Here is a 27,437-nt window from a genome sequence, read left to right as displayed (position 1 = left end):
AAGAACCCACTTCCCCTCACGTAAAGCTTGACCACAGACTGGGTCCAAGCTCAGATCATTTCTGCGAGTCCCAGTCATGCTCCCCATCGCAAATACTCATTTTTCCTTGCCAGGAACAGCAACATCCCTTCCATATGGATGCCAGAAATCAGAAGCTACCCCAGGAAATGTCCCTATCCTTGCCCTGGTCATCGGCTGACACAGGCCTGGAGGTGACTAACCTGTCTGGCCATCTGCTTTTTCACACCTGGCCATGTCCTGGCTCTGACGCTGCAGGGATGCTCCGAGAGTTGGTTCAATTCACAAGTAGCACAAGGCTAAATGAGTTCGGCTCACTAAGAGGTCTGAGCCGGCACAAGGACAGGGATGGCCATACCTTGCTTCTATGGAAAGGAGTGATCCTACCAAAGAGCTCTCTTGTGAGCACTAGTTCTCGTACCTTCTGCCTAAACTGCCATTCCTAACCCCTCTGAGGCTTCTGGTCTCGCCCAGTACAGCTCTTCTTCCATCATGTTAAAGCTCATTTTACAGTTTAATCCCTGAGCTCGTCAGGCTTTGAGTCATTGTTGATGTTCTTCAAGGTTTTGAACCAGCTGTACACTCGGCCTTGCCCATGAAGGTGAGCTGATAGCCCTAACAGCAACCCAAAAGGACCCTGGCAGCCAGTCCAGTCCCAACTGCAGCAAAGCAGCTGAGAAAAGACACAGCCTTGGGCCTAAACAAGGCAGCGCTGTATCAGAAAAGCAACTCCTCTGGCCCTGGGACGCACAGCTGGGGCACAGCTTAACCAGCTGCTGCTCCTCCAGCTGCCCTGCTCCTCCTCCTCCTCCAGCAGGCGGTACAGACCTGCACTGCGGTGGCAGCTACTCAGTTTCAGGTCCTTCTGCTGAAGGAGAGGACGAACAGTGGTTACCAGCATCACACATGGGTGGGAGCCGCCGGCCCTCGAACCAGAAAGGACATGGAATGATGATTTCCCTCTGCACACATTTCCAATCAGCTCTACTTGCCTCGCTTTACCCCTCTCCAGAAACAGAAGAGGTGCTGTCCTGCAGAAAAAAGATAAGACTCTGCAAGCATGTCAGTTCAATCCCAAACCACGTGGCTACTTAGCGCTGTGGCCAACGCTCAAGTAGGAATGCAGCCCTGTTCTGTTTGTGTTTTGCTTTCTGTCACAAAAGAAAAGGCCATAATTAATAGCTTTTGCATCAAAATGGATGAGAGGAGCAAGGGTGCAGCCTAGAGGATCCAACCTCCTCATCCCCACTCAGGTAATCTTGTCCTGGTGACTCTCCAGTAGCCATTTAACAATTCAGTATGACATTCTCCATGTTGAAATGAGATATTAGGCTGCAATGGTCACAAAAAAGAAGGAAAAACAGAGCAATAAAAATAGATCGAGCCCAGGTTGCAAGGTTACGCAGGCACTGAGGAAGGTACCCCCCCCCGGTACCTGCTGATCAGGAAGAACAATGGGATCGTCTTCAAGCTGGGAGAACACAAAATCACATCTCTTGGGAATGGAAAGCAGGAGACATGTTACAAAAGTGTTTCTATTACCACTTTCAGCCACAATTCATACAATTTTTTGGAATCGGGTCTTGTTAAACACCAAGCACAGATGCATCCAGCGCGCCCACACAGAGAGCAGGGGCTCATTTGCTAATTGTGACCGCAGAGGGGGCGAGCAGGCCACGGGGAGAGCTGAAGAGCAGCTGGAAAGGAGAAAAACAATTGGTTTTATAGGTGACCACCATCAAGAAAAGTGTTTACATCAGTGTTTGAGAAAGGAAGCACACAGGTTTATGCAGAAACCATTAAAATGGCTGTGCCCGCAAAACCCTTGACTCTGCAAGGTGTTTCATTCTACAATACATCAAGGGGCTCCAAGCTGCTGTCCCGCACTCTGCTTCACCTTATCCACCCACTGGTTTCACCAGATCAGTAACAAAAGTTTTTGCACTTTCCCAGCCGTTGTTCCACTCTCCAGTCAAATGCACAAGAGGCAGCTTCAGGCACCCCAAAGCGCCCTCGGAGGTGGCTCTCCCCAAACCCCCCAGCAAGGGGGCAGAAACTCAGTTGGCTCTGCTTGGAGCCCAGCTCTTCCACAGCCACCCTGCACTGTGTGTCTTCTCCAGAAGCTAAGGTGAAAACAGCACGCGATGCCTGGAAGATGAAAGCCCCTCTCGCCTGTATTAGGTGGCAACAGAAACGCGACACAGCCTGGGGAGGGCAGAAAGGGGCACACGCTGCAGTCTGGTAGCAAAGCCACCACACCTCCCCAAACACCGTTCAGACGTACTAATCACAGGTGAGAAAGAACCAGAGAAGATGCCCAACGCCCCCCACAGCAATTACCCAAACGCCCATCGACACATGGCAGCACTCTGTACGCTTGCAGAGTTTTCAGATCATGACAACTCCCCCCAAAAAGTGACCAGTCAACAGGATAATGCAAAATAATTGATTTTATTTGAAATAAAAAGCAAAAACACAATCATCCAAACAAGACAATTAAGAATAACCCAGCTCTGCTGGACAGGGTGATAAAAGCAGCTAACGGCAGCGGTAGGGCTTGGAGCTGACAGTGTGACTGTCAAACGGATCAGTACGCTCTTTCCTTCCCCCTCTTCGCAAGGGGAATGCCAAAAACCTCCCATGGCGATCAGCCCACACAGGCATTTCACAGTTGATTCAGTCAACAGTCTCGCTTCCTGCCCCACAATGGCAGGGAGGAAAAGGGGGTAGGTTAATTATAAATGAGGTCGCTGTCTTTCTTCTAAGCATTTGGAGCTTAATGTAACTGAGAAGACAAACTGGAGCCAGCGTAGCCAGGCTGGGAAGGGGAGGAAGGTTTGCCAGTGCTATCTCGGCACCACCTGCTCCCACAGCACTTGTGCAGGGAACAGGTGCAGAGATCAGTGCGCCTGCTGTTCACACCCACAAATCTGATGGGTATTTATTCCTTTATTCCTAAACTCTCACAGCAGACAAGCCTGTATTGGTTACCACACTCAAAAACACAGCCAGAGCTCACAAATTCCTTTTCCTTTCACCACAGCAGGCGGGCAGGACAATGACAGACACGCCCAGTACAACTGGGAAGCCCGCCGTCCAAACGCAGCATGTGGCACTCTAAGGCCATGCCAAGGGAACAGGGCAGACCCCTTGGCACCATCAGGCTGACCAAGCGCTGCTGGGGGCCAAGGCAGCACTGCTGCTCTGGGGCTCCAGGCAATGAGAGGCCCACTGGGTCCAGGCGCTGGCCCACAGCAGCCTGCTACGCCCAGAGGCTCTACAGTACACAAAAGCAGAGGGGTTGGAACAAGAGACATGGACGCCCCAAGAAGCACAAGCTTAGAGAAGTGAGAGCACAAAATCCCTCTCCCCAGTCAGCCTCCCACAAGCGTGGAGCTAGGCACAAGAGGAGCAGTTTCGAACTTCATTCCTCATTCACCCAGCCTGGAACGAGGGCCTGAGAAGCACCAGCTCGCTTCCTTCCTGTAAGGCCAGTGAAGCTGATTCCGTGATGAGAGATAATTGAATCTATTCCTATTTTAAAAAAATCCCGATCTAGCAGGACCTCCTGTTCAGGGCGCGCCACGAAATGCCAACAGTTAAACTCTGGTGAAAACAAAAAGCCTTGTGCTGCTACAATTACCGTACCACACAGCAATTCTGGAAGGCCGTCTTCAGAACACCACGTGGTCAGGAGTGCTGAACAACATCCCCAATGTTTTCTGTTACAAAATGCTAACACTAGGTTAGGAAGTCTCAGGTTGCTTAGGATGTCTGGAACACTTTTATGGGAGGACAACTTCAAAGCATCGTACACAGTGATTATGTTTCAGCCTCACAACACACCTGTGAGGTAGGTATTTTCCTCAAAGACAGAAGCTCACCAATTCAGCTGAGGCAAGGGCCTGTAAGCGGAAGAACGAGAGATCCCAGGAGTCCAGATTCCCAGGTAGCCAAAACAGACACACCTTTGCTTCATTCCATAAAGTGCCTTGTGGAGAAGCAAGTGCAGCATTGCTGGTATCACAATGCTTGCTGTCCATTTTGAACACACAGCTTCTCTGCAAGGGATGTCCAACGAACACAGGCTTCAATCTTCAACTGTTTTATTTCACACTATGGGAAAGTTCACTGACACAGAAGAATAGTTTGTACTCTGGATCTTCTCACTGTGCTTCTGGTGGTGGAGGTGCAGTGTTCCCAGCACAGCCATCAGGCTTCCATGAACATGTAAGAACTCCAGACTGCAAAACTGAACCATGCGTGCCAAACACAATTGCAAGCAACGCCATCTGCCTGATGTACTTGCTGTCCAGCCACTGAAGAAGGCAGCCAGTTCCCCAGGGGCTCCCCGCACTGTGACGGAGCTGAGCCTTTGCCTCTCCAGGCCCCCACGTTCTTCCAAAAGGCAGCAGCTGTAGCACACCCTCTCTGAGAAGATGTACAGATTGTGTGGGCTCCCAGGCTGTTCAATCAGGCAGGAAAAAAAGGCAAACTTTGCCAGAAACGCCAGGAGCTCGAGAAACTTTTTTTTACTTTTTAAATTAAGTAATCTTGTGGAAGAATCCACAGCAGCCTGCAGAGCCAGCATGCTCACATGTGCCTCGTCATCACAGTGAATTCAGACTCTGGACAGCTAAAGAGCTTATCAGGAAACCTGTCCTCTCCATTTTCCTACCATCATGCTGCTCCTGCACAAAGGAGGCTCAGAAACAGAGATCCTGACAAACATATTTAGGATTTCCTTGTACAACAGGATATGGCCCTGTCTCCAAGAAGGGAGAAAGTGTTTAAATAGGAAGAGACAAGGCTAAACACCAAAAGATAAAAAAAGCCCAGACAAGCAACCTTCTGGGTTCCATCAAACGCAACACGTACAAGAAAGTCACAGTTAAGGTGACCAATCCACTTTTCAACTCCACTCCCAGTGCCTAGGCATCACTGCGTGGTCACTGCAGGCACACTTCCACTTTCAAGTTTCCTCTCCCAAAGAACAGCTGAAATGAGATCCAATACCTACCTCCAAGGTCTCAGGAAAGCACCCAAGAAACCACCCCAACCCAGCCAGCTTCTGGCAGTGCTGCTCGCACAGAGAAGGACCGTTTCCTTGCAGCACGCAGACCTCTTTGCTGACACTACCAGCACGAGCCCCTGCTAAAAAAAATACAGTGGCTCCAACAGCTTCCTTGGGGATGAGTGCTTTACCGAGCACAACACAAACAAATCTACACAGACCTAAGCAACACGTTGCATTTTTAAGAAGCTTAAACAACAAGATGTCCCCCTCCCGGCCCTTTAAAACTGGTACCGCAAGTTCTAGAAACAACTGAACAATAAACTCCAAGAAATACCATTTAGGTATGTAAACTGCACTGGACTACCGAGCTCATGGCCCTGTAACTGCCTGGCATTTAAAGCCCAGCAATTGTTATACAGAGTCAGTTTGTCAGTTGTTGCCTAGTGCTACACATCACGCCTCCACCTAAAGGATTGTGATTACTAGCAAGGGCTGGCTTTTTCCCCATGGTTTTCACTGTGCAAGAAACGCCAGGATTCCTCTGCTCCATCGAGCTTCCTATGGCAAGGTGCGTGTAGATTAAGACAATGAAAGATGCTTCAAGGTTGGTGGTCACCTCCTCTGAAGTTGCTTCAGCAACAGTGGAGCATTCACACCACTGTTCCTTCCTGAAATTCTGATGCGAGACGCGTCGGATGTTCCGATAGGCCAAAAGGGCTGGTGCTCCTTTCCTCAAGTGTACAGGACAACATGTAAACATATGACAGTGTCAAAGCAAGGCAGGTTCATAGGTTTACCTGCTGGTTTTAAAAAAAGTTCTTTAAAAACTGACCATCGTCTTCCTTGCCAGTTACGGGACCCATTAAATACTTGGCATGTCCGTACCCAAAGTTGGGTTATTAGTGCACTCACTTGGGGCACAGAGGGGACAAAGCATTGCACAAAAATGGAGGGTCAGGGCATTCCCCTGGACGTTAGAAAGGAGCCAACCTTCGACAGCACATAATGAAGATGGATGTCTGGGTTGAGGAAGAGTAAAAAAACTTAAGGACTGTGAGAAATAGAAGCAGGAGGGGGTAGAACAGAGCTGGCTGGCTGCTAACGGAGCTTCGATCGGCAGCTGCCTCTAGGCAGGTGTTGTTATCACTCAAGGGTAGCTGCGGCCTCCACAAGACTCCCTAATCCTGTCAAAAAAAGTACAACTGCCTGTCAACAACTACAGCATTGCCCTCGTATCAGGACACAAGATTGCAGCATGCAGGTTAATTGTGTGCTTACTCTTCCTACAGAACTCTACCAGCTAGGCAAGATTATAGAATCATAGAATAGTTAGGGTTGGAAGAGACCTTAAAGATCCCCCAGTTCCAACCCCCTGCCATGGGCAGGGACACCTCCCACTGGATCAGGCTGCCCAAGGCCCATCCAACCTGGCCTCGAATACCCCCAGGGATGGGGCAGCCACAGCTTCCCTAGGCTGGGGCAGTCACAGCTTCCCTGGGCAACCTGGGCCAGTGCCTCACCACTCCCATGGTGAAGAAATTCTTACTAATGTCTAGTCTAAGATTCTATGTTTGAAACTGTTTCTATTGACTAATCCATCCCACAGCTGGAACAGAAAGCCCACCTATCCTCACAGAGTGAAACAATTAACACAAAGGGGTAAGAACAGTGAAATCTGGAAAGCAAGTGGTCAGGTCTTAATATTATTCATTTCAAAATCTGAAGTGCAAACAACATGCAAACGCGTGGGATTTTCAGAAGAACAGATCTGCATGTGTGCTCTGCATTTTTATAGCTTTGAAAAACCCAGGGTCTGCTGTAAGGTTTGTTATCTCCTGCTGCTTACTGCCCGATGTCACGCTGGCTGCTGAAATGGGATTTGACAATGTCACAACAAATTAAAACCTCCAGGGCAAAAATAAGCAGTCAGTACAGTTCTCTAACTGTTTAATAATGCTCTGTACTTGTGATTCAATTATATTCAGCTATGAGCAACTACTGAAGACAAGAGAGCAACAGATCACAGTAAGACAAGCAGCAACATGGACAGGAGCAATGAGGTCTTTAGGCAGTGTCCTACACTGGCAAGTCAGGCCAATACTGGGAACTTGGACTTCCTCAGGTAAAATACCATTGCACACGTTCTGCCGCAGGGCACCCGGTAAGTCACCACAGCGCCTGCATCCACGCCAGACCTGGAGCATCCAACAGCTCAGTGACAAGAGCACCCTAACACAGCAGCAGTGGTTAACTGACGTGCAAGGAGCCTGCTGCAGCGTTTTGGCAAGCCGCAGCTATGAGAAAAATGCTTCCCTTCGCGAAGAGTTTCCACGTTTCTTCCTGCAGTTTACTCCTGGATTCCCATTGTCTCACTGTTTGTAACCTGGCAAGTCCTGAGAACCGCCTTCCTCAGCAACTTTAAACTAAGCAATATCCATTCTCGGTTCTGCAATATTAATATCCTGTCCCTCCAGACTCACTAGGATCTTGCTCTTTTTCTTTTTTTTTCCCAACACGTAAAACCAGACATTTAGGATGAATTTTGCCTTTAACAGATAAAACAGTGGGCCAGATTGAAGTAATCCAGGCAACACTAAGAGAAACACACTCCTTGAAGGTTTTCTGTTTGGACAAGGCATCGATACCTGAGCCTTGCCTGATCTTTAACTGTTAACTATTTGTTTGTGTCCCTGAGGAGCGCCGTTAAAGTACCTCACCTCTCCCATTAAAAAAACAGATCAACTTTCTCTAGTAAAAGAGACAACTAGGAAAGGCAATAAAACCGTTTATTAAATAAAGAAACCCAACTCTTTTTAAAAAAAGAAAGTATCAAGAATCTTAGCTTTCAGTTTGGACCAATTAAAATAATCCACAGAGGGAAGATCTCACTGCTGGCCAACTGCTTTACATTCTATAAGGGACCTCTTGCTCTCCACCCCTCTACCCTGATGAATCGCCCTATCTTAACTCTGCCAGCTCTGCCTTGTCTTGCCTTTTGCTTGTTTAAGAAACAACAGTTGCCATGGGGTCACCTGGAGGAGCTGCGCTCTTTGCTCACGCAGTCGTCCTGGGAAGTTGTATCACCATTACCCATCATGCTGCACATTCTCCTCTTTTTCCTCCGGTGCATCATCCCCTCTGTCTCAGAGCCAGAGTCACACTGAAGTAGGAAAAGATTAAATCAGAATTCAGAGAAACCCAGTGAGCTGTTTGTGCTGTGGAATTCACTGTAAGAGCTACCTCAGCAACTCTGAGTAATAAATATCCAAAGAATGTGCTATTTTAGATCAGACACACAAAGCAAATTTTAAATAATTTAAAAATCAGGAACAGGTATATTCTAAATTCTATCACTGCCTAAGCTGGCTTGGCGCAAGACAACTAATGTGTCCATTTGACTCCTAGAAGGACCTAAGCTTCCAAGCGGACTCAGTGCCTTGTGGAGAAGTTCTGCACGCAAAAGAGTACCCTGGCAGACTTGGGTTTGGATCTTGTTCCCCCTCTTCCTTTTTAAAACACTCATTTTGCAGCCATTTTACACAAGCCCAGCTTAGCTAAATGAGCGATAGATTTATATAGAACATAGATCAAACAAACCAAACTCACTTATCCATACAAAGAGGCTTCAGCAAAAAGAACCTGCTAAGACCACAAGCTCCTTCACCGTGTGGATTTGTATTCACTACTAATTTCTTCCATAAGACATGAATATTAGGATGATACACGATCAGGTATGGAAAAAGACATAATTGCAGGATATGGATCACCTCCTGTAGCAAGAAACATTACCTCTGAATCAGAGTCTGAGGAGCTGGAGCTCGAGGAACTGGAAGAATCGCTAGAACTGTCGGAAGCAATACCGGTAGATTCCTGCAGGTCAACTGAATCAGCCAAGGCTGCCAAGTCAGGATGTTCCTGCTTTAGGATCCTAAATGCAGTTGAAAATCTAGGGTTAGCCTCTGAACAGTAACACTGCATTCAAGTGAATGGGTACTTGAGGGTTTTGTTTTAACTAAAGAATATGAAAAAAAGGTATAAATCTCCTACCTGTACCATTTCCGTGACAATTTGGGTCTCCCTCTTACCGTCTTGTGCCACACCACAGGGAAGTTGGTACAGCTGGCAAAGTTTTGTGTGATGGCAATAGTTGTGTCAAGATTGAGAACTACGTGCCACCAGCCACCTACAAACACAGCACCAATGACCATTTCTGGCTATGCAGCAGAAAGCAGGTTCAAAAACAGCCACACACACTTTTTCCACAGCACGGGTGGAAACTGGACCTTATCTCCCAAACCTAGGTGAGTTTGCCACCACGCTGTCTTTCCTCAGTCTTATTTCAGCGTTCACTTTACAGATTCCCATTACAAAAGCTGATGAACGCTCTGACCAAATCGTCCAGCTCATGAGCAGTGCGGAAGATCTGACTTTACAGCAACATACTGGCTACTGACAGATTATTTAACACCCCAGACTGCACAGAGGCTCTCTGTTAAGCTGGAGCGCACTTTCCATGCCGATTTAGTAAGGTTCTTATGACTATAGACTAACCTTTCATTCAAAAATAGATGCAAAATTGTTTCCCCACACAGAATAAAAATAGACAGCAGTGTTCTTACAACCCACTTATAACCTCATAAAAAGATGAAGGAAACAGTTTAATGGAACCTGACAGCTACACAATCGTAACAGAGGGTACACCGAGGAGTCACTAACAAGTGCCAAGAAAATCACAAGGCAAGGCACTCTTCAAACATGAAGTTTGCTGTATGTTAGAGATAAGCAACACGGATGGAAGCGTGGGCCATGCCGCACAAGGATGATGCAAGGCTTACAGGTTAGAATTTGGCATTCACTTTACCTACTAGCCGCTTCACCTGCCAGTTATACCAGGCACAGAAAGTGCAGCCACTTGAAGAGAATGGTTTCCTTATCAGATCTTTCCTCAGGTTTTGATTTTAAATGCAAGATGAGGCATAACCACAGAGAGGTGTGGGTGGGAAGTGTCAGTGCCTTTAAGTAGTTCTTTTCCCACCGCTAAGGAAAATTCACGTTCAATCAGACTACCCAGACTGCAAAAATCAAGTCACAAATTTGTTGCAGTGTACATATACTTCACCATTTTTGTCTAAGAAGTTACTAGTATGCACACACCTCTATTTTATGCCTTGATGGTTTGCCACTACTGCAGTTTAGATCAGGATCACATTCCTGCAATGCTGCAACCAAGGTCCCATTTGTTTTGTCATCTGTACCGCAGGCAATCATAGGATCACAGAATAGTTTGGGTTGGAAGGGACCTTAAAGATCATCCAGTTCCAGCCCCCTGCTGTGGGCAGGGACATCCCACTGGATCAGGCTGTCTATGCTACAGGCCATGTGTGTTCGGGGCACAGAGGAAGTAATTGCACAGTCTCAATGGCACCTCACAATGTCCCTTCTGAAACAGCTCAGATTAGTTTCTTTCATAAGAAATGACCCATATAGGAAAGCTGAAATATTCTCTTCATCTCTAGTACACACAAACGTTAAAAATATGCTTTTCTTTCCCAAAATTCCCTACTGGAGAGAGTTGTACGTACCCGGCACAAAGACCGTCTCGCCCGGTTTCTGCAGGATTTCCAGGGGTTTGAATTCCGGGGGCCAGGTGGGGAGCTGCGTCCTTGGATAGATGACATTAAACCAAGTGATAGCCTCATCCTGCTGGTTCCCTCCCTCTTCTCGTGTCACTTTGATCAGCTCTCTGGGAGTGCTGGTAGGGAACAGGCACCAACGCTTATGTCCCTGGACTAAGGCATTCCATGCACTAGTTCCCAAGGGGTCAATGTGAATTCCTGTTCCAGAACGAGGTGGGCCCATCACAAACCATCTGCACGGGAGGAAAAAAAAAAAATCTGTAGTCACTTTCTCCATTCTTCACATCAGACTGAAAATTACAGCTGTTACATTTCACATGGAGTTAGAAATCAAGGCAGTAACACTTCCTTAAGTTTGACTTCTTGAGATTGTTAGGCTCATACTACAGCAAGAGATATGACTTGGTTTTAACCTAAAAACCAACACGAAGGGACTTTGGAAGGACTCTGGGCCAAGAAAGTGAGATAAGAAGCTTATCACAAAATATAGCTATGAAATATAAGCAGCTCTTCAAAAAAATATAAACTTATTTCAAGGTTTATGAATGTGATGAAGTCGTAACAACCTGCATTAGGATTCTTACTATGCAGAGGGATTCTCTGAACCCTATGTTTTTCTAAAATTCTCTACTCATAAATGGATCCAGAACTCCAGAACAACAAGGAACAGCAATAGAAATACAAAATACAAAAAGCAATAGAAGCAAGGAACAGAGCGAAGTTACGCAACCCTGGCTTCCCTCTAAGCCTCTCTTCACGTACAACAGGCTTTTCATTCTAACATTTAACTAGTTAGAGCTTATTCTCTGGTGACCATTGTGGATGAGGTGTATATATTCCCATTGCACATTTGCAAGGGTTATTTCTCCCCACAGAGAATTTTACCTGCCCTACATGTTTAACAGCAAAAGCATCTTTGATTGCCCACTTTTCCTGTAAGATCTACCACACCTGATAAAGGAGTCTAAGCGAGGCGTCTCAATACCAAATGCCAAGATGAAAAAAATGGCAGTAACTGTTTAATGGACAGCAGAGAAGGTATAAGCTAAACCACCACAAGATCCCTCCATTGTGTGGCTGACAGGCTGGTGACATCCAGCAAGAGAAGTTCAAAGGTTCAGTAAACATCCAAAGCTCTCCATCTCCTCTTTCCAATGCAGCTGTAAATTAAGCTGTTTTCCAAGTGTCATTTGCTAGCACCAGTTGCAAGACTTTAACTTTGGGTATCAAGCTGCACTCTTCCTACTTCACAAAGGAGCCATAAACAAGCAGGTGTTTCAGTTCAATGCTCAGTTCACTCTTCAGCCATGGAAACTTAATTAAACCACAAGCAGGACAGTCAAAGCTTTTACTAAGCAGTCAGAAGAAATTAACCACAAATATCTGCCTGGAAGGCAGGAAGATGCACAGCTAAATACCATTTTTCTGACTGTAACCTGAATCTACACGTGTGGAAGACTTTAAAATCCTTATTTAGTAACACTAATCTATCAGCATTTTCCCCCATGCATTGAATTTACAATGAACATAGCCCAGTTTGCCACAAGACATCAAATTTAGTTAAAAACTTCACATCCTGTAACTTCAATTTAAACAGTTAAAACCTCCCCCTAAAGTAAAATAGCTGCTTCAATAAATGACTTCTAAAAATTACTGCCTTTATTTTAGAAAGGAACAACTTTAGTAGAGATGCTCCAAACAGCAAAGTTCTTACTTCTAAGTTCTATACACTTTAAGATCTATCACCCACCTCTCAATCCAGGGATGAATCAGTACAGTTCATAGCCTGATCATATGATTAGGAAGCACCATTTCTGGCTGAATTTTCAGTTATGCTCTTAAACTACTGGTATTCTCCATCCATTCCTGTACCAGGACAAACCTCCTAATTCCAGGAGGCACGCACCAGGGTGACCTCTTGCACCACTCATCTCTCAAAGAAACAATTACAGCCTCAAACAAACCCACATCTTCCAGAACAAAGTACAAGATTACGAGTTAGGAGCTAAGCATGTTCCTGTAGGTAGGGAGGGTGTGGGGAAAGAGAAATCGCTATAATTGAGTCACAATCAGATTACCTATTTACCTATAAGTTAGATAAATAATTCCCAGTTCTTTAAATGGATTCAGTTTCTGCTAAAGACTACACCACATATGCCTTTGTGTTTGATCACAGCAGTGTGTATTTTTCTTAGAGGTGAATTATAGAAAGGTTCTGTCACAACACGGTAAAAACACCTACTTTAGTGATCTTAAATAGAATCAGGTTGATGCTTCCCTCCCGCTCCCTCCTGCAAAAGCGTAACTGGACTACAGACATGGGAAAGATTGCAGAGCAGAGAAGAGGACCATGACTCATTACTTGTTCTATTTTATTAATAAAAAATGAAGCAACAAAAAAACCACATCACAGCCTCCTGACACTCAAAGGGCAAGGTGTTCTCTGACAATCACGGTGTGGCTGTAAGGTCTTTAATTACTGGGGAGCTTTCAGCTTATGCTTGTACTGCTACAAAGCGTTACATTAACATAGAAATCAATTTTGTACAACAGCCCAAACACAAGGTTGTTGCATTTGAATTCAGGAATGAAGTGCCATTTCAATCCTTTTCCACTCAGGCAAAAAATACAAGAGTTGAAAAGACAATATAGATGTGAAACATTGTTCTCTCTCAAACTCAACTGAAGGGGAGCCAAGAAAGGGTCTCCATGCTTTGTACTAATCTAGTTTAAGATCTTTACCTTAAAAGGACTGACTCATAATTAAGCAAAATTCCACACTGCACTGAGGCAAAACCCAGGAGCTAGTCCTGAGGTACTTAAGAGTTTGAAAGCCAGAAGACACAAACAGCTAGAGATCGATCTTCATATCTTCCAGTAACTATGTAGGCTTTTTAAAGACTAATAAGCAAGGTAAAGAAAAACTCCATAAACTCGTAGCAACACTGGAGACAGAACTAAAAATTGTTATAGACAAATCTGCCCTTCCCTCCCTCTGGGTTACAGGTGTACACTCATTTCAGCAGAGCAAACAAAGATACTATTTTGTTTTATATCAGACAATCATACCTACATAGAAATAGCTAATGAGATGGAAAATACCTCATCTCATCTTGCTGTCACTGCACTGTACCTGTAAGGCGGCCTTCGTTTCTCCCCTGCATACTGAAAGAGATCATCAGTGAAGAATTTGGGTACTTTGTAGTCCTCCAGGAGTTTCCTGCGCTTGGGATGCTCTCCATAACTGCTGTCAAAGATGTAGAGTGGGCTGTCATCGCGTGTGGTTTCCATATACTCTATGTAGTATTTCATCTTCATCTTCACAGAATAACCGTCATTGTCTTCTCCACATTTGAACTTCTGGTTCCTATACTTGCGTTTTAGCCGTTCCAGAGTCCACTTCTCCTGGGCAGACCAGCCCACCTGAGCATTCAGCAAAACTACAGGCTTGTAAGGTTTTTCATAACGCTCAACAAATTCCTCTACCGCTAACTGAAGCGCATCTGCCCTCTCCACGTTATCCTGTGAAACCAAGAGAGGAACACAGACCAGACGTTAGGACAGATTAATATATATATATAAAACCAGGATGTCCGAGTTGAGTGGAGGAGCTCCACAGACACATTGCTCTGTGCATCACGAGGGCACCAAGCTGCCCACGTGCTATTTTAAGCTCCCTGATGCTGCAGTCCTATTTCCCGTGCCCAGCTACTCGCACCCACCAAAACGTTTGGCCCATCTCCCTGCCAAGATGACTCCTGGCATGCAGAGGCCACCCTGTCCTTTCAGGGGACACATTCCCTCCTGCATTTTGCCAACAGGAAAGGCACCTAGGAACTATGTGGGCGCTCTCACATCAAGGATGCCGCCCCATGGCAGGGCCCTGACCTTCCACACCCTACAGGGGGAGAGAAAACTGCAGGTGCTGCTTGGCCTCACCCTCCCCACCCTGACCCTTCTCCCTCAGGGTCCCTGCTTTGGCACCCCAGGGAGCCCCACCAGCTCCAAGACAACCCCAGCCTCAAGCAAAGGCCCTTTCCCACCAGATCTGCTGCAGCTCACAGCTGCTCTCATACCACCACAATCCTCTCAGCAAACCCTCATAGTCCCCTCATCCCTGTACTCCTCAGCCTCCCCCATTTCCCTCAACCCCCCATTCCCGTTAGAGGTGCTCTCAGGTGTCCTCAGGCCCCACCGCCTCCCCTGTCCCCCCCAGGACCGCCCCCTTCCTCTCAGCCTCCCTCATTCCAAGAAGTAGAATCACAGAATGGTGTGGGTTGGAAGAGACCTCAAAGCCCACCCAGTCCCACCCCCTGCCATGGGCAGGGACACCTCCCACTGGATCAGGGGCTCCAAGCCCCATCCAACCTGGCCTGGAACACCTGCAGGGACCGGGCAGCCACAACTTCTCTGGGCAACCTGGGCCAGGGCCTCACTGCTCTCATAGTGACAAAATCCCTACTTGCATCTAGTTTAACCAGTTATTATTACAAAAAGTAGAATATTTTTTATTTAAGTTAAAGCAGAATTAAGCTTCATCTAAACATATTTTTTGAAAGAGAGAATGTCCCTCGGAGAGCATGTTTTTCCTTCAAATAGTTTTTTTTCCCCAGACACTGTTCATTCGTTGTAGATCATAATGCCTTGTTTTCAGCGTGATCTGTGCTGGACAGATGTTTTATCACCTCTGTTTGCAGCTTTTCCCCACGTCAAAAGCAAGGTCAGACAGGGCTGGAACCGGCTCCAAATTAACCAGAGATTGGGCTGCTGTGAAGTTCATTAAAATCAGTCCTTGAAAAATAAAAGACTGAGCTTAAATTTGGGGGTAGAATTTATCCGCTTGCCTGCAAGTGTGAAACACATCGTGTCCAGCTCCCGCCTGGCTGCACACGGCGAATGGGGATCGCTCCCTGTGCTACCCAGCCCTGATAAAGGATGCTTGCTTGCTAGAACTCCAAAAGGGCTCTTAAGAGAGTTAAGTTGCTGGCATTTTCGAGCTTCCCTTCCGGGCTCCTCGTCCCCTCCAGGCCCCCCCCGGTGCCCTCAGCGTCCCCCCCTCGCCCCGGCACCTTGCACGCGGCAGGGCTGAGAGGGAAGGTCTCGCAGTAGTTGTGGCGGGTCCAGTCCAACGAGTCCTTCAGCTCAGGCCGGGCGCTGCGCTTCGCCTCGCGGATCCGCTTCTTGCTCTTGTGGTTCATGGCGGCGGCGCTGGGGCGGGGGCCGCCCGCCGCACCCACAACTCGCCGCCCCGGCCCCGCCGCTCTTCCCGGACCGAGCCCCCGCGCTACCTTCCAGAAATTTCACCCCCTTGCCGCCGCCCGGGCCCAGCCCCGCCGCGCTCCCATTGGCTGCTGCACCTCCCACTTCCGGGATCACCGCGCTGCCATTGGCTGGCACATTGCCCACCTCCGCTCTGGCCCCACCCCTTATCGCTCCCATTGGCTGCTGTACGGCCCGCTTCCGGATGGCCCCGCCCCCTCCGAGTTCCCATTGGCTCTCTAGTCCATCCACTTCCGCCACGCCTCGCGTTCCCTCGGGCGCTGATTGGCTGAAGCGGGTCAGCGGCGCGGCCGGGCCGCCACGTTAGGGAAGGAAGGGCCGCGGGCGGCAGGAGGCGCTGCGGACGCCGGTCGCCTTTCGCCCGCTCGCTGGAGGGCCCGTCCCGGGAACCCCGAGCCCCCTCTCGCCTTCCCCTCGTAGCGGCGCCTCAGCCCGCGAGGGAAAGTCCCGTCCAGCCCTGGTGACACGCGGCGGCGCCCAGCGTGACGTCACCTCCGCGACACGCGCCGATTGGTCCGCGCGCGCCAGTGGGCCATGGCGGGGCGGAGCGGCGTACGGCGGTTCCGATTCGCGGAGGGGACGGCCGCGCTGGTGCTGCGCATTCCCGAGGTACCGGGGTGGGGCACGGGGGGCGGTGCTGCGCATCCCCGGGACACCGACAGTGGGGAGGAAGCGGTAACGGAGGGTCGGGTCGGTGCTGCGCACCCCCGAGGTATCGGCAGTGGAGAGGAAGCGGTGCTGGTGCTGCGCATCCCCAAGGTACCGTGGGTGGAGGACGGAGAGAGGCTCTGCGCCTCCCCGGGGCAACGGGGTACGGGCTGCGGGGAAGGCACGGCCCCTCCCCGGGGCACCGGCCCCGCCTCCCAGCGCCTCGCCCGGTGCGTTGCAGGTGGCGGACTCGCAGTACGGGCTGTACGTGTGGCCCTGCGCCGTGGTGCTGGCGCAGTTCCTGTGGGCGCACCGGGACGACCTGCCCGGGAAGCGAGTGCTGGAGGTACAGCCGGAGCCCCCACGGTGTCCCCCTCCCCGCTGCCCGGTGAGGCCGCGGCAGGCTCAGGGCGTTGTGGTTGCAGGTGGGGGCCGGCGCTGGCTTGCCCGGCGTGCTGGCGGCCCGGTGCGGAGCAGAGGTGATCCTATCGGACAGCGAGGAGCTGCCGCGCTGCCTGCAGCACTGCCGGCGCAGCTGCCGGCTGAACGGGCTGCCCCACGTGCCGGTGCTTGGGCTCACATGGGGGCGGCTGCCGCTGCTCACCCTGCCACCCCTCGACATCATCCTGGGCTCAGATGTGTTCTTTGACCCAAAAGGTACGTTGACATCCGCAGGCAGCTTTGACTGGGGGATACCACATCCACATAGCGCCCGGAACCCTGTCAAGGATCAGGGGCAGTATTTACGGTGGCCCCAGGCCACTGGTTACTCTTGAAACACCTCTGGCATCCGATAGCTGCAGGTGGGGAACAGAGAACATCAACTGGCCACACTCCTGGGCCTCCCCTACAGACAGTGGGTGCTGCATTGGCTTTCAGTAACCATTACATATAACCAGGCCAATTAAACTACTTCTAGAACCCAGAGACTAACCCTGACTGCTTCTCTCCCCAAACCACACAGACTTTGAAGATATTTTAACCACGGTTTACTACTTGCTGGAGAAGAATCCACATGCCCAATTCTGGACCACTTACCAAGTCCGAAGGTAATCTCTGGTGTATCTAAGACTCCAATCTTAGTTCCTGTCTCAGCCTTTAGAGCGTGTTCACTTCTCAGAGATGCCCTGCACTGATTCCAGGGCAGCTCCAGAGTTACAAGCCAAGTAAATCCTAGAGGTAGCAGACAACCGTAACCCAAGAACCACAAGTGTACTGTTATCAGAAAACAGCTCCAAACCCATTGTGTGAGCTCTTGCAAGCCTGGTGGCCGTCCCCTGTGACTGCTGAAGGCACACGCTCTGCTGAGGTGTTCACCCCCTGCCATTTCCTCCCCTCAGTGCAGACTGGTCTATCGAAGCTTGGCTCTGCAAATGGAAACTGAAGGCCACCCACATTCCCTTACATTTGTTCAGCGCAGACAAAGAACACCTGGCTGGCTCTTCTCTGCCAGGAAGACACACAATCGAAATGATGATCATCTCACTAACCACACCAGATGGGACTTAACATTATTCCACTTGTTGGTTCCAGTACAAGATGATACTGAACTGTTTGCTGTAGCGTGGATCTGCAGAAAGCAGTCCTGTTGACTGCAACCCTTATGTGGATTTTTTGGGGAGCACATCATCGTTGCAGCAATTCTTAAAATGTGCATTGTAAAAATAAAGCTGTTTAATTTGTTTAGCTATTTTCTTTAGCCCAGAGACCACAGGATAGTCCAAAGACTCAATTCCATGACATAAGCCACCATACAGCATAGCATAACAACCTGAAAAGCCACAAGATCAAGCTTAAATTCAGCTGTAAAAAAGTTAACTACACTTTTTCAGGATAAAAAGCATTGCTGTAAGATCTGTTTCCTGGAGGAAACGGGACATTCTGGAAGGACTGAAGCAGTTTCCCAAAGACTCATACAGAAGCCAGCCCCTTCTGTTAAATGAACCTGTGTCGACTACCACTAGCCACACAGTCCCAAAACACAGAAACTCCTCAAATTGGTAAAAAAGTACTTTTAATCCTCAACCAAGCCAGACTGCAAGTATTCAGATGTTTCCATTCCCATTTAACATACATGCATGAAGTTGACAAGGCATTACAATAACCCTTGACAGATGGCTAAAATTACAATTAATTTGGTATCCAAATCAAGAAATAAAATCATCACAGTCAGTTTAGCTACTATCAAGCTCTGACCAGCCTGCCAAGTCAGGGCAAGCACACGGCAAATGCAATTAGCACCGCTAGCCAGGTAGCTTCCCTAACAATGTCCAACAGACCTGTCCGATTCCACATTCATAGGCTGGTGGGCAACACTTGCCACACAACATCTGGGTTAGTCACAATACTAATTAAATTTGCCCATAGTAATTTAAAAGCAACCCCAGCAGGTAAAATTTATAAGCGGTAGAATGCATTCAGTTACTACATAGAAGTTAAACATTGACAGTATAATTGCAGAAATCTTTTCAAGCTAAAAATAAGGTGACTCGGACATTAAGTTGAGAAAAGTTAACACAGAAAAACTTTTAATATTAACTACAGAGACAGTGGGTATAGTACAGAATGTCTTAAGCAAAAGATACACCAATCAGTACTCACAAAGGAATGAACCATTTCTTTTCTTAATGTTACAATTTTTTCATATGTAAGTTCATAAATGCAGGTTGGTAAGTTTTACCATTCTGGAAAAAATAAGGTGTGTATATCATCAGCTAGATGTGCTCACTGTATGCTCCATTATTTTTACGCAAGGCCCGGGTGACTGGAAGTGCAGTTGTCAGGCATTTTAATTAACGGGACAGCCATTTGTTTCTGCACGACAAGGCATCGTTACACAGGAGCAATCAGGAGAAAACAGGAAACAGCCAAGCACTCTGCACTGCAACACGCCACCTTAACAGCTAACCAGCATTACTCAACTGCTACACAACTGCGCCTAGTGCACAAAAATACATAAGAGAAGAGATTAGAATTGAGTCTGATAAAGCAATCCTTTCAAATATCAAACTGTCACCTGAAAAGACTTCTACCAATTTGAAGATACTATTTGAATTCAAAGTGAAAAAAAAAAAAGCATTTACAGTTAAGTTTCAAATTGAACTTTTGCAGGATTTTATTATGGAATGAAGACAAGATTGAGAATACTTTTTGACAGACTTAACTACTCCGTATGTAAGGGCTGCACATTTCCTCAGTACGAAACTGGCGGCAGCAAGTTACCATCCGTTTTAATTTCAAATAAAAGTCAGCACTATATAAACAAAATGAAGTTTTACCTCAAATATCCAAGCCAATAATGAAATCTGTAGTCGTTCACTTCACTAAATTACAAGAAATTTGAATAACAGCAACAAAATGGCACATAAAATGTAAAATCTGCCACTTGAGGCTCAATTTAAACAAGTAAAAAGTTAGACAAAATGTTACAAAATAACCTTTTCAACAGCTGGTTGCTCTGCCAGAAGTCTCTCCAATGGGCTGCAGACTCAAGCGATCTTTCCCCCCAAAGGCGTCCTTTATGTGGATTCTCATTTATCTGATGCATCTAGGTTTGAAGAAAGAAAAGTTCAGACAGGCTTCTACCTTGCCTCTTTCCATTGTGTGGATGAGTTCAGGTATAATTCTAGTTGTGCTTCAACTGGCTTTGCCTAATTTAATTAACTTTTAGGAATTTCCATAGTGTTCCACCTCCCCCCCACATGTCACTTTACTTCTCCTGCCAAAGTATTAGTTACAAAGAGCAATAAGCATCAGGCTGTGGACTGAGCCACGGTTAACTTCGATTCAGCCTGACAATAAATTATTAAATGTTATGTAAAAATTACAGAACTATATACTTCTCAAAGACTTAACTAAACTAATTGGCATTCGAACACAAAGTGTGACTAATTTCACTACTGTTATCTAACTTGGATCTAGCGCAGGCCCTTTCCTTTTAAAAACAGGACCGAACAGTTTGAAGGGTTAAAGACACACTATCCTTTCCCCGCCCGGTGTATCCTTAGGTGCCTCTTCAAGGTGTGGACTTGAGGAAAAACTAGTTTCTGTGGTTTTCTCATTGCAAGGCATTTGTTACTTTTCTACAACAGCAATTACCTCCAGTCAGTACAACGGCCACTGAACCGATCTTCCATTATCAAAGGATAGTGCATCTTTAACATTTAAAGACAAACCTGCTCCAATACACGCCCACAGAAACTGGTCCCTGGAGGATCAGCCAAATCAGCTAAAATCTGCAATACTGGCCAATATTCTTTTAGCAAACAGGAGACCGCAGCTTTAAAGGGGAAAATGCAGATGTTGGATAAATACAGTAAGAAATAGTCATTTTCATCATAGGTTGCGTCTCATACAATATTTTATTAAAACCAAGCCATTAATCTGTCAATAAAACATTTTCTCTGTAAAAAAAACTCTCCGTAGAAATCCCTTTGGTATTAATTTCCTTAAACCAGTAACAAAAAAGCACTACTCAAGAAAAAAAAAAACAAACAAGCACAAAGCTAACAATACGCCCCGTTAGGATTCACTTGGTTCAGGCTATTAATACTCCAAGAACTACCCAACACCCCACCTAAGTGCTATCATAAAGTATCATGCAACACGCGCCTGACCCGAGGTACGTTACCATGTTCCTAGGAGGACACCGCTCCTTCTTCTTCTGGAGACTTAGGAGGGCTCTTAGACCTGGATCTAGAGTTGGATTCCCTCTTTGACGCAGGGGGAGGGCTTCTAGATCTGGAGCGGGATCTCGACCTGGACCGGGACCTGGACACAGATGAGGACTTCGACTTGGATCTCCTGGCAGACCTGGACTTGGAGGTGGAGCGAGACCGGGAGCGTGTGCGAGACCGGGATTTGGAACGACTGTAGCGGGACCGACTGCGGGATCTAGAGCGGCTCCTGCTTCTAGATCGGCTGCGACGGCGTCTCCTCGGGCTAAAGTATACCAGCAGGGGAAAAAAAAAAAAAAGGAGAGTTAAAAGTTTAACACGAGCCGCGTTAACAGAGCCCAGCACCCGCTTCGGAACAGGGAGGGCGGAACGCAGCCCACGTGCGCAGGGAAACAACCGTTCGGAGGGCGCCATTGTTCAGAGCGAGTGGCCGTCGGCTAAACGTACCGCAGGGCAAAGCCCGCCAAGTTCCGGGCCTCCGCTACCAGCCCCGCCGCCGAGCTCCCTCGGGAAAGGGAGTACTCCATCTGGAGCACTGCGTGCAGTTCTGCAAGCCCCAATGTAACGAGGATATGGAACTAATGGAACGGGTCCAGAGGAGGCCACGAACGTGATCCGAAGGCTGGAGCTATGAGGACAGGCTGAAGCTATGAGGACAGGCTGAGAGAGTTGGGGTTGTTCAGCCTGGAGAAGAGATGGCTCCGGGGAGACCTTAAGGCAGCTTCCAGTACTGAAAGGGGCTCCAGGAAAGCTGGGAGGGGCTTATCAAGGAGTACAGGGACAGGACGAGTGTGAATGACTTTAAATTGGACGGGGGAAGATTCAGACTAGATATCAGGAAGAAATTCTTCAGATGAGGGTGTGAGGGACAGGTTGCCCTGAGAAGCCGTGGCTGCCTCATTCCTGGAGGTGTTCAAGGCCAGGTTGGACGGGGCTTGGAGCAACCTAATCCAGTGGCCCATGGCAGGGAAGTGGAACTGGCTCACAGAATCATAAAAGTTTGGGTTGGAAGGACCTTAAAGATCATCATGATCTTTATATCAGCTAATAAGCAGCTCTAAGTAATCATTATTTTTGAAGCATTCTTTGTTTTACGCGTTTGTTTTTAACGGAGGTTAAGACGAAACTTTTAAATAGCGGGTTTCCGTTTTTAACAGATTAAGATGAAACTTTTAAATGGAGCTATCAAATTTTTAACAGAACGTTTTTAAGAAAAGAAAACTTTTAAATAGAGCTTCTCCATTTTTAGCAGAGATTAAGAAAATACTTCTAAAAGAAAAACAAAGGTTTCCAGGTCAGTTCTGAAGCTGCGGTCCTGGCAAGAAAACCCAACGAACCAAAAACCTCATCATAACCATTTCGCGAGCCTCGTTTATATTTACACTCCCCGCTTCCAAGCACATGGCCACGTGGATTAAAAGCAGGCCCTGCGGCAGGGCTGAGGGCGATGTTTAGGTCCCCCCGTGTCCCCGCTTACCTGCGGCTGCGGCGGCCGTAGCCGCTGCTCCCGTAGCGGCGCGGGGGCGGCCCGCGGCGGCTGTGGTGCGAGTCGGGGGGGCGGCCGTACCGCGCCATCTGCACCCGCAGCTCGCGCCCGTCCAGCACGGCCCCGTCCATCGCGTCCATCGCGTCCTCGGCGTCGCGTTTGTCGTGGAAACGGACGAAAGCGAAACCCCGGCTCTCCTTCGTGTAACGGTCGCGGGGGATATAGACGTCTCCTACCCGCCCGTACTTCTCGAAAACCCTCCGGAGCGTGTCCGGGGAGGTGCGGTAGGTCAGGTTGTCCACCTTGAGGGACGTCATGCCCTCCACGTCTGGCGGAGGGCGCCCGTAGCTCATGGCGGACAACAGCCCCGCGAGGGGCGGCGGCGGATGAGGAGAAAGAAACCCGCGGCAAGCGGGGAAAGAGTCAGGCGGCGCGGCCCTGACGGGCGGCGAACGCCTCACACCGCGGGGGGAGCGCCCGAGCGGCGGCCCAGCGCAGTCCAGAAAGGCGGGGAGCTACAGGGCATAAGGGAGAGCGACGCGAGGTGAAGAATCCTCGGCGGAGAGGAGGAGCGTGCACCCACCTCTGAGGCGAGGGTGGGGCCAGAGCGAGGAAAGAGCAAAGCGCGGGCAACGGCAGCTGCCAGGGAATGAGAAGGGCACCGCCCGCGCGCGCCGACTTAGCGCCACAAAATGGCGGCGGGCGACCCGGAAGGGAAATGGCGGCACGGCGCGCTGCACGCTCCCCCCCGCCGCTCCTCCGCGCACGCGCTTTGGCCCCGCCCCTGCTTACCTCTCATTGGCTGCGGGGCCGGGGGGGTGGGGAGGGGGCGCGCCCTGCCCCCCTCCCTCAATGCTGCCCCGCCCCTCTCGCGGCCTCGCCCTATTTTAAAAAGTCATTGCTAGCCCGCCCTTTTACCCCTCACTGGCCACGCCCCTTTTATCCCTCACTGGTCCCACCCCCTCATTGTCCCTCACTGCCCCCATTGTCCTCCCCTTTCATCCTCACTGGCTCCGCCCCCATCGCCCCACTCACTCCGCCCCTTTTACTCTCCCCTTGACCATGCCCCTTCAGTCTTACATACCCCGCCCCTTTTATCCCTCACTTGCCTGGCCCGGCCCCGCCCCTTTTATCCTTCAGTGGCCCCGCCTCCCTTTTATTCCTCACAGTCCCACCCCTCCTTGTCCCTCACTGGCCCCGCCCCCTCTTTGCCGCTCCCTTTCCCCTAAAAGCTTTCCATGTTGCTCCATCGGGCTGGGTGTGAGTGCTTTCAGGAGCGGAGAGAAGCGAGTGCTCCACAAAACGCAGTTCTCATGCTTGTTTCTTGCAAATAAAAGTTACAACAAGGAGGAGGGAAAGCTCTGGGGAGACCTTAGAGCATCTTCCAGCGCTGGAAGAGGCTGCAGGGAAGCTGGGGAGGGGCTCTGGATCAGGGAGTGAGGGATGAACTGATGCAAAAAGTGTCAGAAAGTGGGATATTTAAGCTAAAGTGGAGTTAAGTTTTCATCCAAGTTACTGCATTTTTTGAAAGCTAGACAGTAGGGTCCTCTGATGCCATGTTTTTTTTATAACTTTTTTTTTTTTTTCCCAAATAGCATTTTTCACTGTTACACTTGGTTCTTCTGAAATAACATCCTGTGTTCAGTGTGATCTGTGCTGAACAGCTGTGTCTTCTTCCATAATCACCCCTCTTTGCATTCTTTCTCTACTGATACAAAGAGTAGTTAGACTACAAAACGTGGAATATTTTTATTTAATCTAAAATAGAGTTAATTTAATCCAAATAACTAAACAAAACTTTGCTCTGATTCCATGTTTGGGGTTTTTTTTTTCAGTGACTGTACATTCCTTGAGGATAATGTCTTGTGTTCAGTGTGATCTGTGCTGAACAGATGTGCCTTCTTCCATAATCACCTCTGTTTGCATTCTTTCCCTATGGATACAGAGTAGTTAGATACAAGAGGTGGAATATTTTGATTTAATCTAAAGTAGTATTTCATTCAAATAACTACACAGAATTTCCCTCTGATACCATGTTTGGGGTTTTTTTTCAGTGGTTTTTTTTCCAGACATTGTTAATTCTTCGAGGATGATAATGTATTGTGTTCAGTATGACAGACTTGAATAGTTTGGGTTGGAAGGGACCTTAAAGATCTCTGCTGAACAGATGTCTTCTATAATCACTTCTGTAGTCTTTCCCTACTGTAACAAAACGTAGTTACTGTGAGAAACACTTATTCATTGGTAAAATATTGAGAAGGACATAGTCTTCAAAGCAAAGGCAGTAATACTTTTATTTTACAATTACTTGCCCAATTAGACACTCACAAGTCTATGGGGCCGTATGGGATCCATCCAAGAGTATCGAGGGAGCTGGCGGATGTCCTTTCCAAACCCCTTTCCGTCATCTTCCATCAGTCATGGCTTGACTGGGGAAGTTCCACAGGACTGGAGGCTGCCTGATGTTATAACCATCTTCAAGAAGAGTCAGACGGAGGACCCAGGAAACTCCAGGCCTCTCAGTCTGACCTCAGTGTTGGGGAAAGTAATGGAACAAGTGATCTTGAGTGCTATCATGAAGCACATGCAAGAGAACCAGGTGATCAGGCCAAGTCAACACGGGTTCACGAAAGGCAGATCTTGCCAAACTAACCGAATCGCCTTCTATGACAAAGTGACTCAACTACTGGATGGGGGAAAGGCTGCGGATGTAGTCTTCTTGGACTTCAGTAAAGCCTTTGACACAGTTTCTCACAGCATTCTGCTTCAGAAACTGTCTGCCTCTGGCCTGGACAGGCGCACACTCTCCTGGGTTGAAAACTGGTTGGATGGCTGAGCCCAGAAAGTGGTGTTCGATGGAGTTAACTCCAGCTGGAGGCCAGTTAAAAGTGGGGTTCCTCCGGGTCAGTACTGAGTCCAGCCCTGTTCAATGTCTTTATCAATGACCTGGATGAAGGCATTGAGTGCACCCTCAGCAAGTTTGCAGATGACACTAAGCTGGCTGGAAGTGTGGATCTGCTGGAGCGTAGGGAGGCTCCAAAGGGATCTGAACAGGCTGGACCGCTGGGCCGAGACCAATGGGATGAGGTTTAACAAGGCCAAATGCCGGGTCCTGCACTTGGGCCACAACAGCCCTGTGCAGCTACAGACCAGGGGAAGAGTGGCTGGAGAGCTGCACAGAGGAGAAGGACCTGGGGGTGTTGGTTGACAGTGACTGAACATGAGGCAGCAGTGGCCCAGGTGGCCAAGAAAGCCAATGGCATCTTGGCTTGTATCACAAATGGCGTGAGCAACAGGTCCAGGTGATTCTGCCCCCGTGCTCAGCACTGGTGAGACCGCACCTCGAATCTTGGGTTCAGTTCTGGGCCCCTCACCACAAGAAGGATGTTGAGGCTCTGGAGCACGTCCAGAGAAGAGCAATGAAGCTGGTGAGGGGGCTGGAGAACAAGTCTTACAAGGAGTGTCTGAGGGAACTGGGGTTGTTTAGCTTGGAGAAGAGGAGGCTGAGGGTTGACCTCCTTGCTCTCTACAACTACCTGAAAGGAGGTTGTGGAGAAGAGGGAGCTGGGCTCTTCTCCCAAGTGACAGAGGACAGGACAAGAGGGAATGGCCTCAAGCTGCACCAGGGGAGGGTCAGGCTGGACATCAGGAAAAACTTTTCCACAGAAAGGGTCATTGGGCCCTGGCAGAGGCTGCCCAGGGAGGGGGTGGAGTCACCATCCCTGGAGGCATTTAAAAGACAGGTAGATGAGGTGGTCAGGGACATGGTTTAGTGGTTGATAGGAATGGTTGGACTTGATCCAAGAGGTCTTTTCCAACCTGGTGATTCTGTGATTCTGTTTTCATTCAAGTAACTATATTTTCTGAATGTTAGAATGTCCCTCTGATGGCATCTTTTTTATAGTTTGTTTTGTTTGGTTTTTTTCAAGTAGTGTTTTTCCAGATACTGTTACACTGCTCATTCTTTTGCCTTGTGTTGTGTGATCTGTTATCACCTCTGTTTGCAGCATTTCCCCATCTCAATGCAAGGTCAGGCAGAGAGCTGGAGCCGTCTCCAAATTAGCAAGAGCCCTAGACTGTTGTGACGTTCATAATAACATTAAAATGAGTCCTTGGGGAGTAACAGAATGTGCTTGTTTTGGGGGGTAGAATTTATCCACATGAATGTGAGCGGGAAACACCCCCTGTCCAGCTCCCGCCTGGCTGCACACGGTGGGTGGGGATCAGTCCTCGTGCTGGCCAGGCCTGAAAAAGTATGTTCGCTTGCTAAAACTGCAAAACGAGTCTTGGGAGACTTTATTTCCCGGCATTTTCAGTCTCAAACCAGATTCGAATCCCACACTCGCCGCTCCCACCCGCCGCAAAGTCGACTCCGCCGCGGCCCGGAAGGACTCTGGGGAGGCGGGGAAATTTTGAGCAATGTGGGCCGAAAACGGTCAAAAACACTGCACCAAGAGGAAAAGGGGGGGAAACGCCCTCTGGGGCGGCGGGGCGGCTGCTCCCGTCCTGCGCCAGCCCTGCTCCAGCCTGGCTCTCATTATGCTCCCATGCTGCTCGCATCCTGATCCAGCCCTGTTCCCATTCTGCTCCTGTCTTCATCCCGTCCTGCTCCCATTCTGCTTCCATCCTGTTCACATTCGGCTCTAGTCCTGCTCCCATTTTGCTTCCATCCTGCT

The 27,437-nt window shown here is 48.6% G+C and overlaps 3 protein-coding genes across 10 annotated transcripts; 1 reads left to right on the top strand and 2 right to left on the bottom strand.

The window, feature by feature from the left end:
* Positions 1-2,482: 2,482 nt before the first annotated feature.
* Positions 2,483-16,014, bottom strand: JMJD6 (jumonji domain containing 6, arginine demethylase and lysine hydroxylase). Its single transcript, XM_054083139.1, has 7 exons — positions 15,741-16,014; positions 13,805-14,193; positions 10,618-10,904; positions 9,083-9,218; positions 8,825-8,963; positions 8,068-8,195; positions 2,483-6,219 (listed from the first exon to the last, which is right to left on the bottom strand). Exons 1-7 carry the CDS (start codon positions 15,867-15,869, stop codon positions 6,183-6,185), a joined length of 1,245 nt encoding a protein of 414 aa, XP_053939114.1. The 5' UTR covers positions 15,870-16,014; the 3' UTR covers positions 2,483-6,182.
* Positions 16,015-16,108: 94 nt separating this feature from the next.
* Positions 16,109-18,285, top strand: METTL23 (methyltransferase like 23). The gene is made up of 5 exons (XM_054083144.1): positions 16,109-16,560; positions 16,841-16,945; positions 17,025-17,256; positions 17,564-17,648; positions 17,940-18,285. Exons 1-5 carry the CDS (start codon positions 16,486-16,488, stop codon positions 18,106-18,108), a joined length of 666 nt encoding a protein of 221 aa, XP_053939119.1. The 5' UTR covers positions 16,109-16,485; the 3' UTR covers positions 18,109-18,285.
* An 815-nt stretch (positions 18,286-19,100) lies between these two features.
* SRSF2 (serine and arginine rich splicing factor 2) lies at positions 19,101-23,484 on the bottom strand. Of its 8 annotated transcripts, none has more exons than XR_008452805.1 (4): positions 22,753-23,484; positions 20,775-21,540; positions 20,037-20,146; positions 19,101-19,537 (listed from the first exon to the last, which is right to left on the bottom strand). XR_008452805.1 is itself a non-coding variant. In XM_054083141.1 (3 exons), the coding sequence occupies exons 1-2, from the start codon at positions 23,112-23,114 to the stop codon at positions 21,237-21,239; spliced, it is 666 nt and encodes a 221-aa protein (XP_053939116.1). In that variant the 5' UTR covers positions 23,115-23,484; the 3' UTR covers positions 19,101-20,878; positions 21,230-21,236. The 8 variants fall into 8 exon arrangements, 3 of the variants coding, with proteins under 3 accessions (XP_053939116.1, XP_053939117.1, XP_053939115.1); XR_008452804.1 differs by having other exon boundaries at positions 19,101-20,146; positions 20,775-20,878; positions 21,230-21,540; XR_008452806.1 differs by having other exon boundaries at positions 21,230-21,540.
* Between the last annotated feature and the right edge of the window lie 3,953 nt (positions 23,485-27,437).

Source organism: Cuculus canorus, chromosome 18 (genome assembly GCF_017976375.1).
Source record: "Cuculus canorus isolate bCucCan1 chromosome 18, bCucCan1.pri, whole genome shotgun sequence".
Lineage (NCBI taxonomy): Eukaryota > Metazoa > Chordata > Aves > Cuculiformes > Cuculidae > Cuculus > Cuculus canorus.
The sequence above is the reverse complement of the archived record's forward strand: the minus strand, read 5'-3'. Positions and strand labels throughout refer to the sequence as shown.